The sequence below is a fragment of the Cibotium barometz genome, chromosome 12 (genome assembly GCF_041138505.1).
Source record: "Cibotium barometz isolate CiBa-2024 chromosome 12, ASM4113850v1, whole genome shotgun sequence".
Lineage (NCBI taxonomy): Eukaryota > Viridiplantae > Streptophyta > Polypodiopsida > Cyatheales > Cibotiaceae > Cibotium > Cibotium barometz.
In genome coordinates this window covers 46,827,537-46,843,785 of record NC_141057.1, presented here as the reverse complement: position 1 = coordinate 46,843,785, position 16,249 = coordinate 46,827,537, and the positions used below count along the sequence as shown (strand labels likewise).

General features: G+C 43.4%; 2 protein-coding genes across 2 annotated transcripts in view; one reads left to right on the top strand and one right to left on the bottom strand.

Annotated features, from left to right (window-relative positions):
• LOC147633493 (DNA gyrase subunit A, chloroplastic/mitochondrial-like) overlaps window positions 1-16,249 on the bottom strand; it is a 107,260-nt gene that overhangs the window by 38,690 nt on the left and 52,321 nt on the right. The gene's annotated exons all lie outside the window — the stretch shown is intronic.
• LOC147633494 (uncharacterized) lies at window positions 6,858-7,607 on the top strand. The gene is made up of 2 exons (XM_086805859.1): window positions 6,858-6,885; window positions 6,982-7,607. The coding sequence occupies exons 1-2, from the start codon at window positions 6,868-6,870 to the stop codon at window positions 7,438-7,440; spliced, it is 477 nt and encodes a 158-aa protein (XP_086661985.1). The 5' UTR covers window positions 6,858-6,867; the 3' UTR covers window positions 7,441-7,607.

The window sequence follows — 16,249 nt, the reverse complement described above, 5'->3', positions numbered from 1 at the left end:
ACCTGCTTATAGATCGGGTATTGAATTGCACCCAAAACATACGTTGCAACAACTCACAGCTTCTGCCCTTGCTACAGAGCAATTGGTGCTCAAGATCAAGCAGGATCAAGGAGGTTCCAAGGCGAAGGACAAGGCTGTCCCAAATCAGCAAAAGGGTGGACAGCCACCTAAAAAGAACTTCCGGGAGCCTTACAAGGGTGGTAAAGCTGAAAATTACACATCCAAAGAACAGGGCCCAAGGAAGAACAAATTTGGATTAACCCCGGAGCAAAGAGAGCAATATGCTAAGGATGGAAAATGCTTTTCTTGTGGTAGCAAAGACCACATGTTCCGACAATGCCCAGATCGCAAACCAAAGCACGAGGACAAGCACACCAAAGCAAATGTTCATGCAGTTCCTGATGTGCAAGGTAATACAGGTCATGATGCAAAAGAGCGTATGGTTTGCAAGGCTTGGGGGCAAATCAAGGATCAGCCCGCATTATTCATGTTTGATGATTGTGCAACTGACAATTTCATCTCTGTGCAAATGGCAGCTGCATTGGGAATTGAGGTTGAAAACATGGGACCTCAAATTGAAGCTGAAGCTGCATTTATTGGCAAAGAGGTGCAGGTTACCCCTTTGATTGGGAAGTTGCGTATCCATATCCAGGGCTATCTTGATAATGAGCATTTCCTAGTTGCTCCTCTGAATGGATGTGATGTATTGTTGGGCAAGCCGTGGCACCATAGGCTTGAGCCCCGCAAAGACTACAAGTCCAATATGATTTCTTTTATGCATAAAGGCCGCATGCACTTTATTGATGCTGGCAAAGAAGGGGATTCTATCCCAGTTGTATCACACATCCAAATTAATAAAGCAATGAAAAAGAGTCTTTCAGCGTACTTGGTTTTTGTGCGTGATAGTCTTGTGCCAAATCATCAAAATGTGAATGCTATGTCTAATGATAGGCTGAATTTTCTTAATGCATTCAAAGACTGTTTTGCTGACTCATTACCAGGTGAATTACCTCCTCAAAGGCCCGAAGATCATTGCATAGATCTTGTGCCAGGTAGTTCTCCTCCTAACAAACCCGCATACCGAGTGAGTGCCGCACAACAAGAAGAAATTATGAAGCAGGTAAACGAGCTTTTAGAGAAAGGTTTGGTTCAGCCCAGTTCCTCACCTTACTGCTCTCCTGTGCTTCTTGTTCAAAAGAAGGACGGATCATTCCGTATGTGTGTGGACTATAGAGCTTTGAACAAGCTTACCATCAAGAATAGATTTCCAATTCCACGTATTGATGATATCTTGGATAAGCTTGATGGCTCAGCTTGCTTTAGCAGACTTGATTTGAAGAGTGGTTATCACCAGATCCGAGTGGTGCCACAAGATGTCCATAAGACTGCATTCAGGACAGCCTTCGGATTATATGAATTCTTGGTAATGCCTTTTGGTCTCACCAATGCTCCTGCTACTTTTAATCGTATGATGGATAGGATATTCAGATTCCATCGCAAGTTTACAGGAGTCTTCTTTGATGATATCTTGGTTTTCTCCAAGAATGAACAGGAACACACAACTCATTTGGTCACAGTGTTCGAAGAGTTGCGGAAGCATAAACTTTTCGTCAATGCCAAGAAAAGTGAGTTTTTCCTTTCAGAGATTCATTATCTAGGACATATTGTATCCAAAGATGGAGTTACAATGAATCCTGCAAAGATCGAGACTATTCGGAATTGGCCCGAATTGCAAAACGTACATCAAGTACGTAGTTTTCTGGGATTATGTTCGTATTACAGGCGTTTCATAAGACATTTTGCTATGATTGCCACTCCTCTACATGATCTCACAAAGAAGAAAACTGTTTTCAAATGGACTTCAAAGGAACAGGATGCTTTCTTGCAGCTCAAGCATGCGATCATATGTGGTCCAGTATTGATTGTTCCTGACTTGCACAAGTCATTCGTAGTTGAATGTGATGCTTGTGGTGATTGCATAGGAGCTGTCCTAAATCAAGAAGGGCATGCAGTTGCATACGAGAGCCGTCGTTTGCATGATGCTGAGCTTCATATGGATATCTATGAGAAAGAGCTCTTGGCTGTAATTCACGCCTTAAAGATATGGAAACATTACCTTCTTGGGGCTGAATTTGTGGTCAAGACAGATCATCAAAGCTTGAGATACTTTCTATCTCAAACCAAGCTTTCAGAGAAGCAGATGAGAATGGCAAATTTTCTTTCCATGTTTCATTTTCAGATTGTGCATACTCCAGGAAAGAAAAATGTGGTGGCCGATGCACTATCTAGGAGGCCTTATATTGCTGCAGTCTCAGTGGCCTCTCATGGAGATCTATCTGCTATGAGAGATTTGTATCATTTGGATGCTGATTTTTGCCATATATGGACTGATTTCATGGCTGGTCATTCACATGCCTCTTATATTATCAACGAGGGTTATCTCATGAAGGATAATTGCCTATGTGTGGTGAAGGATTTGCGTCCTAAGGTTATGGACGAATGTCACGCTCCACCATATGCTGGTCATCGAGGTATTATGCCTACTACTCGCATGATTCAGAGGTATTTCTTTTGGCCAAGCATGCGTAAAGACATTGAGGCTTATGTGCGTGCATGTATCACTTGCCAAAAGGTGAAATTTGATAGGCAAAAGCCTCCAGGTTTGCTTCAGCCATTGCCTATTCCCTCGCAACCTTGGGAAAGTATCACGATGGATTTTATTATGGATTTGCCTAGATCCCAGCATGGGAATGATGCTATTTGGACTATTGTGGACAGGTTTAGCAAGCAAGCTCATTTCTTGCCCGTCAAGAAAACCATTAAAGCTGATCATATGGTAAAGCTTTTTCTTGCTAATATTTTCAAGCATCATGGTATGCCTAAATCCATTGTTGGGGATAGAGATCCCAGGACTACAAGCCTATTTTGGAGGGCTTTGTTTGATAATATGGGTACTAAGCTTGAGTTTTCATCAGCTTATCATCCCCAAACGGATGGCCAAAGTGAAGCTGCGAATTCAGCTGTGTTGGATTTATTGAAATGTTATGTGGCAGATCAAAAGAGTGCATGGGAGAAGTATCTTCCACTTGTTGAGTTTGCCTACAACAATACAATCCATGCTTCTACACGAAAGGCTCCGTTTGAGATTATTTATGGCAGAGTGGTCTTGCCACCCATCCTTCGTACAAAGGATGAGATTTTTGCAGCTGATGAATATGTTCGTGACTTGGATGTTGCCTTTGGTCAGGTGCGCACAGCCATTGCAAGATCTCAGGATAAGCATAAAAAGGCTGCTGACAAGCATAGAAGGGACATGGAAGTCAAAGAAGGTCATTGGGTATTGCTGAAATTTGAGAAGGCTAGGCTTCGGAAGAGGCCAGGACGAGAAGGATCATATCCTAAGCTTTCTCCTCGCTATTATGGACCCTTCAAGGTGATTCACAAGATCAATGAAGTGTCCTACAGACTTGCTCTACCTAGTCATTGGAAGATTCACAATGCTTTTCATGTGAGTCTATTTCGGAAATATGTGGAGCCAGATCCTGATGAGCCTGTCACAGAAGATCCACCAGAGATTGAAGAGCTTGAGGAGATCCTCCAGCCAGAACAGATTGTTTTTCACAAGGAGAGAAAGCTACCTGCAGGAAAGCTTTCCAGGAGATACCTTGTGAAGTTTAAAAATTATTTGCCTATTGATGCCAAATGGGTAAATGAGGATTATTTTGCATATTATCCGCAATTGTTGCAGGCATATCTTGAGGCTTTTAAGTTGAGGTCAACTCTTTAGAAGCCCGGGGGGATGTCACCAATTGGCCGACCATTTGGTCCATTCCTAGTTTTTGCGTCTCGTTCACTTGAGGCCAGGCCGGTGTCTCATGTGAAGAGGCCAGTATTTTGCTGACATGGACGGGAGCCAGACTGGTGCCACCCGTGTGTTAGCAGGATGGTGTCGTATGGACGGGAGCCAGATCAGTGCCACCCGTGTATGACCTGGACTGTGTTCGATCCATGGGACTGTCACGCCATGGAAGAGCCAGTATTCGTGCCGTGTTTTACCTATGGGACTGTCACACCTAGGGAAACTCGTGCCTGGAACTGTGTCTTACCTATGGGACTGTCACTCCATAGGAAGACCAGGTTTTTATGTTTTTATGTCGTGCCAGTTTTGTGCCGACAGATATTTTGTACATGTTCCATGAACGGGAGATATGTCCATGTTACTATTTGCACATGCACACATATTTTGCATGTTACTATTTGCACATGCACACATGCACACATATTTTGCATGTTTGAAACTGTTTTCGCATGACATGTATTCGTGTGTTTGCCTGCTTGACGTGTTACTTACTGAGCGGGGACGCCTGCCAGTGAGTCGTGAAGTCTGCTCTGTATTCTGACAAGTTTCAGTGCATGTGAACAGGTGGTAAGTATGTTACATATGTTGTTTTAATGTTTTAAATTCTAACCCTTTGATTTATAAGGTTAGGGGTTCACACTTATTTAAAAGTGGGCACCCCCTTTGGGCACCCACTTTGGGGCCAAGGTGGGGAGCCTCACTTTTAAGTGAGTGTGGGGGTGGGCATGGTCACCAACCCCCACTAATTCCCCACATGCAAGCATGGACAACACTAAGGTTATCTCCACGTTAATTTTTATTAAAAAGAAGGTCTCTCTTCAAGCGTGGGAGGCATCGCTTCTTGCGTTGGTCCATCACCCTTCGCCTCCTTCTCACGTAGACTACCGGCGACCAGCACTCCGGCTCCTCTCAGGCTACGCTGCCTGCCTCACTACAGGCGGCTGAATATCATTGCTGGCTGCTCTGAGGCGTGGACTCTCTACAGGCGGCTGACCCTATTGCTGCTGCGCCTACTACCCCAGGCGACTGCTGAACCTGCATCTTCACAAGGCACTGCTGCGCCTACTTCCCCAGGCGACTGTTGAAATCTACAGAACAGGCTGCGCTTACCACTCCTTCAGGCGGCTGCTATTGCTCTCAGACGTGGGCCAGCCATCTTCACAGGGCATTGCTACGTATGTGCTGCTACAGGCGTTCCTTTTCTCACAGGCGGCTGTGTGCACCTCTACAGCTGATCGCTTCCCTTCCACACAGGCTGCGTTACATCCCCAGGAGGCTGCCTCCATATGGTGCTGCCCTTGTAGGCGCCTGTGTGCTCACATGCTGTGGTAAGGCTTCGCACCATCTATAAGTGGACTGCCCACTCTCAACAGGCGGCTACCTCTTCAAATCAACCGGTTCCTTCATGCTGTAGCCAGGCCTCTCCTTCCTTGCAAGTGGGTACTCCTCCTTTCACAGCAGCAGGCGGCTGTGGACTCTTGCGGTGGTGGTACATCATCTCCATTTGCGTTCTACAAGGGGACTTTGCATCTCCTGGGTGGCTTTAAACACCACAAGTATTGGTTTTCATATCAACCATATTCAAGTAAGTGATTTTCAGATTTGAGTAAAGTATTATATGTTTAAATCTGGTAAAAGATTCGTCCCGCTCGGCCTACACCCGTTCGGTGCCGGGTTGTCCAAGCTATATGGGCGAACCTCGGTCCAAAGGTGCTGAGATCGGGAGAGCCAGGCGTTAGTACGAGAGCGCCTGTCTGTGCGTGGTCTCGGAACACCAGTGTGGTGCTCTCCGCGGAGTCCAGTGAAAGCACAGGACCGTAGCGATTGGACCACACCAGTGGTCGATCTGCTTCGAGTTTTCTACATCGAAATCCGAGCCTACTTGTTTGGTACTGTTTTCATATGTACATGGACATTATCTGGTTCTCAGAACCCATGGAGCATTGTATTCTTTAAATACTCCCAATAAATATATCATATATTGAGGGGGGGGTCGGCCCGTTCCGGCCCCAGTGCTGGTGTCCATCTTTCCATTTCTGCTCATTTAAATTCAAGTTGTTTTAAAGTTGTCCATTTCAAATTTGTGGTTTTAAAGTTGTGCTATTAAGCGTGTGGGTGTCCAGCGGAGTCTTTCCCACTTGACGGGATCGGTTTCACTTGCTTTGTTTCGTGAGCATAGCAGGCTTGACTTGAAGAAGCCATCGGCCACCCGCTTTGCCTACATGTGGCTGGTTTTGGAGCGTCTATACGATGTGAGGCCCGCCCTTCGCCAGACAGTTGTTTCCACCATGTGGAACGATTGGGATGAGCACGTCACTGAAGAGGCCAAAGCCATGCAACGCTTTTGCCTAGAGGAGAGATTTTGGATTAGAGTCCGAGCAATTGTCATTGCTATGACTCCATTCTATAGGCTCTTGCGGATGACAGATTGCGAGGGGTCCACCATGGGCCTTCTTGTCCACTTCTTTAGAGCTGCCCTTGTGGAGTTGGAGACTTGCACAGACATTACATCTGAGGAGCGAGCACAAATCATGGAGATTGCACAGAAGAGATGGAGGTGGATGCACAAACCAATCCACGGGTTTGCAGCATTGGTACATCCAGCCTACAAGTCTCCAGTAGTTTGCACCGATAGGGAGCTTCGACAAGATCGGGATGCATATATGTTTCGAGCTGTGCCAGTTGATGAGCACAATGCCTTTCTAGAGGAGTTGGGTTGCTATGTTGATCAGAGAGGTCAAACCTCCTTTTCGTCTCCCACTTGCTAGAGAAGGGAGTCACTTGTGAAGCCCCTTTTTTGGTGGGACAATTTTGGGTATGGACTAGAGCATCTCCAACCCATAGCCTTAAGGGTCCTAGCCCAGGATTGTTCTACAGGTGCATGTGAGAGGAACTCGAGTTCCTATTCTCTCATACACACGAGGATATGCAATCAACTGAGCACACGACAGTTGGAGCGGTTGGTCTACTGCCGCACTAACTTGCGCATGATGCAGGGCATTCTTAGTATGGGTAGTCCCAAGCAAGTAAGTGACAAGTCTAGACTCTAACTTGTCATGACTCATAACTTTTAAGTTTTGTGTACACTGTACAGACTCTAACTTTTGTGCCTTAATGTGTAGGTCAATGTTGACACTTTCACGTTGACGAGTGAAAACTTTGCAAGTGTCAATCAACAACCTGATGAGGAGGAGGAGGCAATCTTCATGGAGCTCTATAGTGAGCTTGTGGCAGCAGATACTCGCAGCACCAGGAGTCAGCATGGACGGGGCCGAGCAGTTGGAGTTCATAGGCCTCCGCCTTCAACATCGGCAAAGGGTGGCCTTCGCACATATGTTAGGCGGGGATCCTCGAGCTCCAATCCCCGCCTTCATGATGACATTCCATTGCCTCCTCATGATGATACCCCACTGCCTAGAGAGCCCTTGTTTGATGATGATGGCAACCTACTTAGCGAGAATGATCCCCAGAGTGTCTCGTCCACCTTCGAAGAGTCCTCTTCAGAGAACTCTCTTGATGGACACTCTAGTAGTGCTCATGTTGATGATCATGCAGATGTTGGTGATGATGTAGACTTTTGATATGTTATAGCTCTCTAGGCATTGGGCATCTATCTCCTTCTAGCCCATCAATGATGTATTGTAGTATGTAGTATCATGTATGTACGCATGTTGGCGGTCGCCCATGCCATGAGTTTTTGGCCTATCCTTTTGTAACAATTTTGTACTCTAATGGCATGATGACATTATGTTCATGGTTCTACTATTTTGTAACTTCTAGTCTACAATTTTTAAGTTTAGGAAGTATTTTTTTTAAACGTACTAATATCGTACCGTATCTCAAAAAAATTTGAGGTACCAATTAGTACCGTATTTTATCGTACCATACCGTAACGTACCTTTCGTACTAACTAACCATGCTTATATGCTTCTCAGAAAGCTTAGTTTGCATGAGGAAATAACGCAAGGTCTGATGATCTGTCTGCATAGTGAAATCAGTCCCAAGCAAATAGTGTTTCCATGTAGAAAGAGCATGAATTACAGCCAACATCTCTTTCTCATAGACCTATAAATGCTTCTCGGCATTCTGCAATATACAACTCTCATAGACTATCACATGTCCTTCCTGTATGAGAACTGCCCCAATACTGTTCCCACATGCATCACACTGGACAACAAAAGCCTTTCAGAGATCCGGTAGTACCAATACGGAATCCGAAGTAAGCTTCTTAAAGGCTGCAATTTCCCAATCATCCCATGATCCATCGAAACACAGTTCCCTTTTTTGTCAAAGCATGACGGGACGAAGCAATCTCAGCAAAATACTATATGTACCGCCTGTAATAGGAGCACAATCCCAAAAAGCTGTGTACATCATGCACGGTTCTCAAATCTGGCCAATTTGCTTCTACCTTCGAAGGATCCATACCGACCCCATCTTTAGACACGATGTACCCCAAGAAGTGTATTTCTTCCAAGAAGAACTCACTCTTCTTGCCATTTATGACCAACCTATGCTTCCGGAGTTCCTCAAACATTGTGGCCAAATGCTCCCTATGCTCCTCCTCTAAGCGTAAATGCACAATCATATCATCAAAGAATCATCCACCACCGCATGTACCCTATGGCACCATGGCATACCCAACAAACATCACAACTCGAGCCTATGCACTCTTCCCAATGGTATGAGGGAGGGATGCAAAGCTAGGGCTGAGAGAGGGGCTGTTTGGGACTGTTCTAGACTGTATATGAATGCTGTAAATGAAAGAGAATGCTGCATTTTACCTTCACCAAGTGGTTGGAGCAAAACGATGAATGGATGAATGCTGAAAACTGTATGGATGCAGAAAACGCAAGATGGACTGAAGGCTGAATGCTGAACTGCTGTGTTTTACTGATGTGGATGGCTGAATGCTCATGCGTTTGAGGCGCCTAGGGCTGTAGGAGACAAACGCTGAAGAGAGAGGCCTGAAACTGCAATCACTTATGCTCCTGAGATTGAGGATGACAAGTGCTTCATGGCTCTCTTGCTGAATATGATGAATGACTAAATGATTATGCAAAGCCTCTACTTATATGGACAAGATGTGCTAGTCGACTGGCTACATTGCTGGCCGACTGACTGCACATGTCCAAATAAAATGTCTAAATGATGTATAAAATGCTAAAAATGCTAGGAAAAATACCAGAAAAATACTAGATAAATCTTGGATGCTATCTGAGGTTCTTGCAATGGTCTAGATGCTATGCATGAATGCTGTGCAATATGCAAGATGCTTTCTGATGCAAACCTAAGGTTTCTACTGATTGTATACGCAAGAATGCGTCTCTTTAAGTGGGTTAAGGGACTTAGACTGACTGACTGACTGATTAACTATGGCTCAGAATGACCTACGTAGCTCGTGCCTGACTTATCCTGGACTGAGGATTACAATGGGGTCACGGCGTACAACAATTACCATCCTAAATGGAACTAATATTGTACAAATGTTGCACTGCTGATGATGAGCCAGTTTGTCACCATGCACTACAGTGCAGAGTGCATGTGACATAGATGAAACTTGGGCATCAAGCCAAGAAAAGCATAAAAGTTGATATTTTGGCTAAAACTTACAAGCCAAGAAAAGCTTTAAATTGATATATTTGGGCAAGTTCAGCTATTTTTGGGCCAACCTAGTTATTTTGGCAAAAGGGGAAAAGCACAGCTATTTTGGGGCTCATCATCTCCTTTAAAAGCAGGAGGAAGGATGCGCATGAGGAGAGGGTGGCGGGCAGCAGTGCAGCTTCTCTCTCTTCCCCTTGCGTTGGCCGTACAGTGGACAGTGGACAACCTTCTCCTCTCTCTAACACAAACTGTACAACGGCTGGGCAACAACTTCTTTCTCTTTTTAGCTGGCCATACAGTGGTACAACAGTCAGTTTTTGCCCCTCTCTACAGGCTGTACAGAGGTACAGCAGCGGGGCACCCTTTTGGTGTCTCTCTGGCACAAGCCGCAGAGTGGTACGACAGCTGGGCCACTTCTCCTCCTCTCAGATTCGCTGGTCATACAGTGATACAGCAACCAACAGGTTCTTCTCTCTCTTGCGCGGGCCATACAACGGCAGATTCTTCTCTCCCTTCTCCACCCCTCCTGGCCATCGCGATGTTCAAGGGCTGTTTTGGAGACATCAGGTACTGATTTGAGAGCTCCTCTGGGGCAGATTTGAGGCTCTGTTCTGAGGGCTGTTTTGGCACAGAGTTTGGTGTTGGGTTTGACACCGCACTGGATTGTTGATTCATATTGATTCTTGGAGCGGTTTGTGCTTTGATTCTTGTACAAGTGTTTGCTGAGGAAACTTGTGGAAAATCCAGTGCAGTATTGCAGCCGCACCTTAGTTTGATTGTAACCCGTTTGTTGGAATAAAGCAGTTCCTACGGGGGGCCGACCGTTCCGGCTCAATGTTGTGTTCCCTTTAAGCATTGTTTATGGTTATTTCCGTTGTGTTTTCATATCTTCGTTGACATCTGAAGTGATTGTCGATTGCATCCAAGTTCCCATCCAGTTTCAATTGCTCAGACCATTGAATGGATCCCGATGAAGCATCTTTGCAGCTTCCCTCTCCCTTGTAGTGGCGTGTGGTTGAATAAGGGTCAAACCTGCACAAAATATTCCCAAACACTAGGACCGTCTTGCAAAACCCTTGAGTGAATAACCACTATTAAGGAGGCTCTCCAGGAGAAAGTAACATGATATCAGCGAGATTTCAGACATCACCAATAACAACCTTGTAAAAATAAGCATTTGAAGGCTCAGCAGGATAGAAAAACTCTTGTAGCTCTTCTTTAATTGGTGGAGCAGTATTTTGAAGCAGCAAGCGCTCTTTCTCACATCTAGCACAATTCAAATGTACAATGAACTCTTATGGACAATCACTATCCTCACCAGTAGTGCTTGATCTCTTCTTTTGTTTGGTATTTCTTGAGAGGTGTTTATGTCATTAAAGAAAATAAACAAATGTTTGCACTTGTGCAGGTCAGCCAGCTCTAAACAGTCCCCAGGCAGCCAATAATAAGCCATACAGCAGGTAAGAGAGCTTGAGAAAACATAGTATAAATTCTAGGCTGAAGAAGAGCAGCCGTACAGAACTTTGGCAGCAAGAGCAGTATGAAAGCAGTGATACCATAGAGTGTACAGCCTGTTCTTCTCCATGCAGACCAATCATGAAAGTACAAGCAAAAACTATCATGCAAATTCTTCTCCATGGCTGTTGACTTGCCTTGCCCATTTCCCACCACCCATGGAAGGTGATGCCAAGTGGGTGTCCACGCATGTAGTGTGCACTGTGTACTAAGGATTCAAATACACTATGGATTCAAAGATTAGCACTTAAACTTTATAAACACTTTAAATGGACCTAGGGATGATATGTAGCACTTGCAAAAACAATTTGAAATGCCTGTCAAGCGTGTCTCAAACAGGATCATGCGCATGCGCCAATGGGTTCCCAAGTCATGGACTTTCACAAGCATTTAATCTAGGAAATGTCCGCACCAAAAAACAAGGTCATGCATGCATGTCATGTGCCATACAAAAATGTTTAATGCATGATAAACCATTGTGTTAAATCCTAAGCTTGATACCCACTGTGTCTTGTCAAACCCCACCTAAGTCCATATGATTTAGATCAGACACAAGCATTAGTCCCTCACCAAAACTCCATAACCGAGCTTGTGACAACCTCCTTGGCTTCTAAACAGTTGACCTGAGCTAGAAAGCATCCATATAGGTCTCAAGGAGTGCCGGATACTCCTCTAAAAAATCCTTGTACATCCATTTCGCATTTTGACTGGATAACTTTAAATCTTCACAAGGTAGCGCCTTTGATGTTTGCCAAATGCAAGCTTTTTCTCCTTGAGAAAAACAATATGCTCAGGTTGCAAAAATTCATCAGGTCCACTTCTAATGGGTCTTCCATTACCATGTCCATAGAATTGGAACCCACACATTTCTTTAGCAAACTTACATGAAAAGCATTATGAATTTTCCAATGCCACATCATTGATCTTTTGGGAGATTCTCAAAGGTCCATAGTCCCTTATGCCCTCTTTCCTTGGCTGCTTTCAAAGTGTAGCAAAAGCATTATGAGTTTTCCAATGCCACATCATTGATCTTTTGGGACACAACTATCATATTGTGATTTACCACCCAAGTACATGCTTTTATAGCCATCGAGCCTCATCTTTTGACCTAGACCTCAAGAAGGGTTGTTTACACCCTAAGGGGGTGTTCACACCAAGAGTGTTCACACCAACTAACTCCGAAATACCCAACATCTATGAGGAGAAGGCAATCCTATATCCTTTCAAAAGCTAGTTGGATTACTTCTCCATGAGGAGCAGACTAGGAAGAATAGATCCACGGGTAAGAGACCAAGCCTTCTTCTCTATGGACAAGGTGAGACCAAGAAGAAAGAAAAGTGTTATTGTTGCCACACGTCTGGTTACTACATCAAAGAGAGTGTCGGAGGAGCCTTGAAAAGCTGAAAGCTAATGAAGACTCTACAAACTCTACTATTTCTACCTCTCCGACGACAAGAAGCAATGGGCACTCAGATGAAAAAGCTAACATAGTCCATGATGAGTGGGCTTTCTCACCACATTATCACTATGGGGGGAATGTTAAATATTTATAGTGATGAATGTGGGAATAAACAAGCGCTAGATGGTTGTGTAAACTAGCATGTATTTACTCAGTATTCCAGGTTTCAATAAAACGGTTCCAGTGTGTGCGAGCAGCCATTAGTGTGTGGGTTCTTTCATGTGTGGGAACCTCATAAAAGGATTGTATGTAGCAATAATGTATGTAGGTGACACCTCTTAGGGACACTTGGCGTCATAGTTTGACATTTGGCATATGTGGTGGTAGCATATGTATGCACCTTGTACAGGGGGTCTCTCCTATAAAAGAACCATTATTATAATGATTCAGTATGCATAGTATTTGAGTTCATCTCGTGCCCTGTTGTTAATCACTCTTGTTAATCCTTGTAATTAAACCCTAATCTCCAACATGCATCTTGTGTTTTTTTACAGTAGGTAAAATATTCATTTAAGTAACTAAAGTAAATGGTGCAAGTTCATTCCACATTAGAAACCCCAAGTCAAAATCAAAAGGGTGGGGCAACTTAAATATTGTGTGCCCCTTCATTAACGAACTGTGGGTTGTCTCAAACTTTGGCCAAGTGCGTGAGCATGGGAAGCTCCCACAAAACAGTGGACAAGTGGCAAAATCTATGTATAAAGCATGGCAATTTGACCCCAACTTCTTCCCTCTCTGGTACATGTGAAATTCAGCCAACACACTATCTTCTTGGTAGTGTATGCACTCCTCCTATCTAAGGAGTATGCACTGAGTTTTGGCCTCATTTATAAGCTGTACCACTCCAAGATCTTGCAAGCTCTACAATTGCCCGGAGATGCTCAAAAGCTGGACGGCCTGTTTTAGGATTGTTGAAACGTTCCATAATGCTATCCAACCTAATGTGAAGCTATGAGGGGCTACCCTCAAGGTTGCATTTAAAACCCGTTTTTTATTATTTAGTACTTTTTGGACTTCCGAACGTTTCAAACTTAAAAAACGTTTGTGTTTTGGTTTCTTCCCCCATATTCTTTTTTCTATTTATTATGTTCGACGTTCGCTTTGTATAGCCCGTTTGCACTCATGACATCAGACAGATGTGGCATTGTCATTTGATTTTGATTTATCATTTGTTTCTAGTATCTACTTGAATTGTCAAATTCCAATCATGGTGTATTTGGGTATGTCTAGACATTGTTTATGTTGTGAGTGCTAATTTTGAAATTCTTACATAGGCTAAAATGCTAGAATGTGACATGCGTTGACACATCACTCCTTGTCTATCAAAGGATATTAGATATAGACTTCAAGCTTTCTTGACCAATCTCTCGCACAACATATACATGATTTTAACATTGTAAAGTACGTAACGTTTTTGATGTACTTTATCGGTCGGCAACATTCTATACCACGTACTAAACTCGTGTCGTTTCATACGTTCCGTATATTTGAAACTACCTTGGCTACCCTACCCACCACAAGTGTGCAAAAGAGGTAAAGTCCGTTTTTGCTTCCAGTTTTAAGACTTCAACAATGAGGGAGAACGAGATTATCTTGTAAGGGTGAGTATTCACCTCCAATGTGGGTAAGTTTGTATAATGTGATTTTTTGCTTGGCAAATGATCCAATACACCAACTTTACCAACTTTTCAATGTTTTCATCAGTCAAAAATAATTTTAATGAACCAATAAATATAGCTCTCTGTCATCCCAAGCTAGTCCAGATCAAACACTATCTTGGTAATAGAATACTTTAACGGGGGTGGGGGAAGGGGGTTTCAACCCATCTTTGACCCCTAGTGCAATGTTAATGGTCTTCTAATTTTGTGGTTTCATCTTTTATGCATAAAGTGTGTTTAATTAAATTAACAGTCAATCATCCCAAGATCTAACATTTTATGCTTAAAGTGTGCTTATAGGAGGCAGGGGAGAGGGACGGTCACCTGTGCATGCTCTTCAGATTTTGCGGTTTCATCTTTTGTGCTTAAAGTGTGCTTAGATAAATTAATGGTTAACCACCCACGGTAAATTAAAGTGTGCTCAGCTAAAGTAAAGTGTGCTTAAAGTACTCACATTACATTGGTATCATAGCCTAGGCTTCCAACCATTAGATTGGAAGACAATCTGATGTGGCGCATTATTGATCATTAATATGATGGCTAGCCACTCTCCAAGCCATATATATGCTCCTACTTCACAAAGAGCATCACAAGATGATCATGCTTCAAGCAGAATTAAAGCACCAGGTGGCTAAAATGACACATAGATAAGTTGTGAGCCCCCAAAAGGAAAGCTGTTATGGAGAGACATGGTTGCTTTTCATGCTCAAGATTTGGAAACACAATGTATTGAGGATGTAGAATGGTGAATTAGTATTCAAGAAGTCATTGGTTTATAACGATCCACGTGAGAAACCAATAGAGAGAATCAAATCAGCAGGAAAAATATTCAGCCACGTCACCCCATCCATCTACACATCATAGACATGATAAAGGGCATGAAGAGCGGTATTTTGATGTGGTGTCAAGAAAGACGAAGATAAGAGAAACAATGAATATCGTACAAAGCAACAATGCCATCATGATCACATCCGTGAAACAGTGAATATGATACAAAGCAACAATGCCATCATGAAGAGCGGTATTTTGATGTGGTGTCAAGAAACACAAAGATAAGAGAAACAGTGAATATCATACAAAGCAACAATGCCATCATGATCACATCCGTGAAAAATCAAGTAGTTTTCCACATCGTTAGAAACTTAAGTTTTGGATTATGGCAGTATAGTGCATACTTCTTACATTGAGAAAACACTATTTGCAAGGTTGAGTTTGCACAGTGAAAAACTTACAGGTTTTTCACACCCATTAAAAACTTTGGCCTGTTTAGACCAAATCTCATGTGCTTAATGTCATTGTATGGTCAAGACCCAACACTTCAGTGGTTCCGGGCCACCTAGCCAGCAATCTAACCAAGCTATCCGTCTGTGCCCAATGCCATAAGTGGGCAAAACGTGCCAAACACCAGTCTACATGTGGAGACATTCTATAGGTTAGTCCAGATGAGACAGAGGATTGTCCAGAATGAGCCCGGAGAGGAGTCAGGAGTACCCGCTGCAATTTAAATTCAAAGGATTGGAATGGTGAGTTTGATGTATATAAAGGCTTTCATTTCACAGTTTGAGATTGCCTTTTGCAATGAGGATTCCGCAGAGAAATTCAAACTTTGACATGCTGATATGCATATATAAAAGAGTGCAAGCAATTGGTGGCTTGTCGAAAAGTTTTTCTAGAAAAGCTGCCGTGAAATAGAATAATTTCAACGACACATTTCACGCACAGTTCTTGCCTCCAAACTTTGACAAGAGAATCAGATTGGCTATCTCAAAAGGAAGGAGAGTTAGTTGCACAGTGTAACAAAGATTCTCAGGGTGATGCCCTTTATGCACATAACCAATGCCAAGCAAAAGAGAAAGCGGAACTTGAACCACCATCCACCAAATCTACTCTACTCAAATTATTGAGCTACCTAATTCTGAAATAGCCACGCATAATCAAACTATTGCAAATCACAATTGATTCTAGCCCAAGGTATAATAATGCTTCCCAAAAGAAGCTGGGAACCAAGCAGCTTGCTTTTGGGATGTGAAAAAGCAAGAAACATACAATTTTCAATGCCCAAAAAGAGGAAAAGCATTGTGTGAATGTAGTACCAGATGTGCAGGGCAATACACGTCAGGACATGGCCGCAAGCAAAGTATGTAAGCCTTGGGG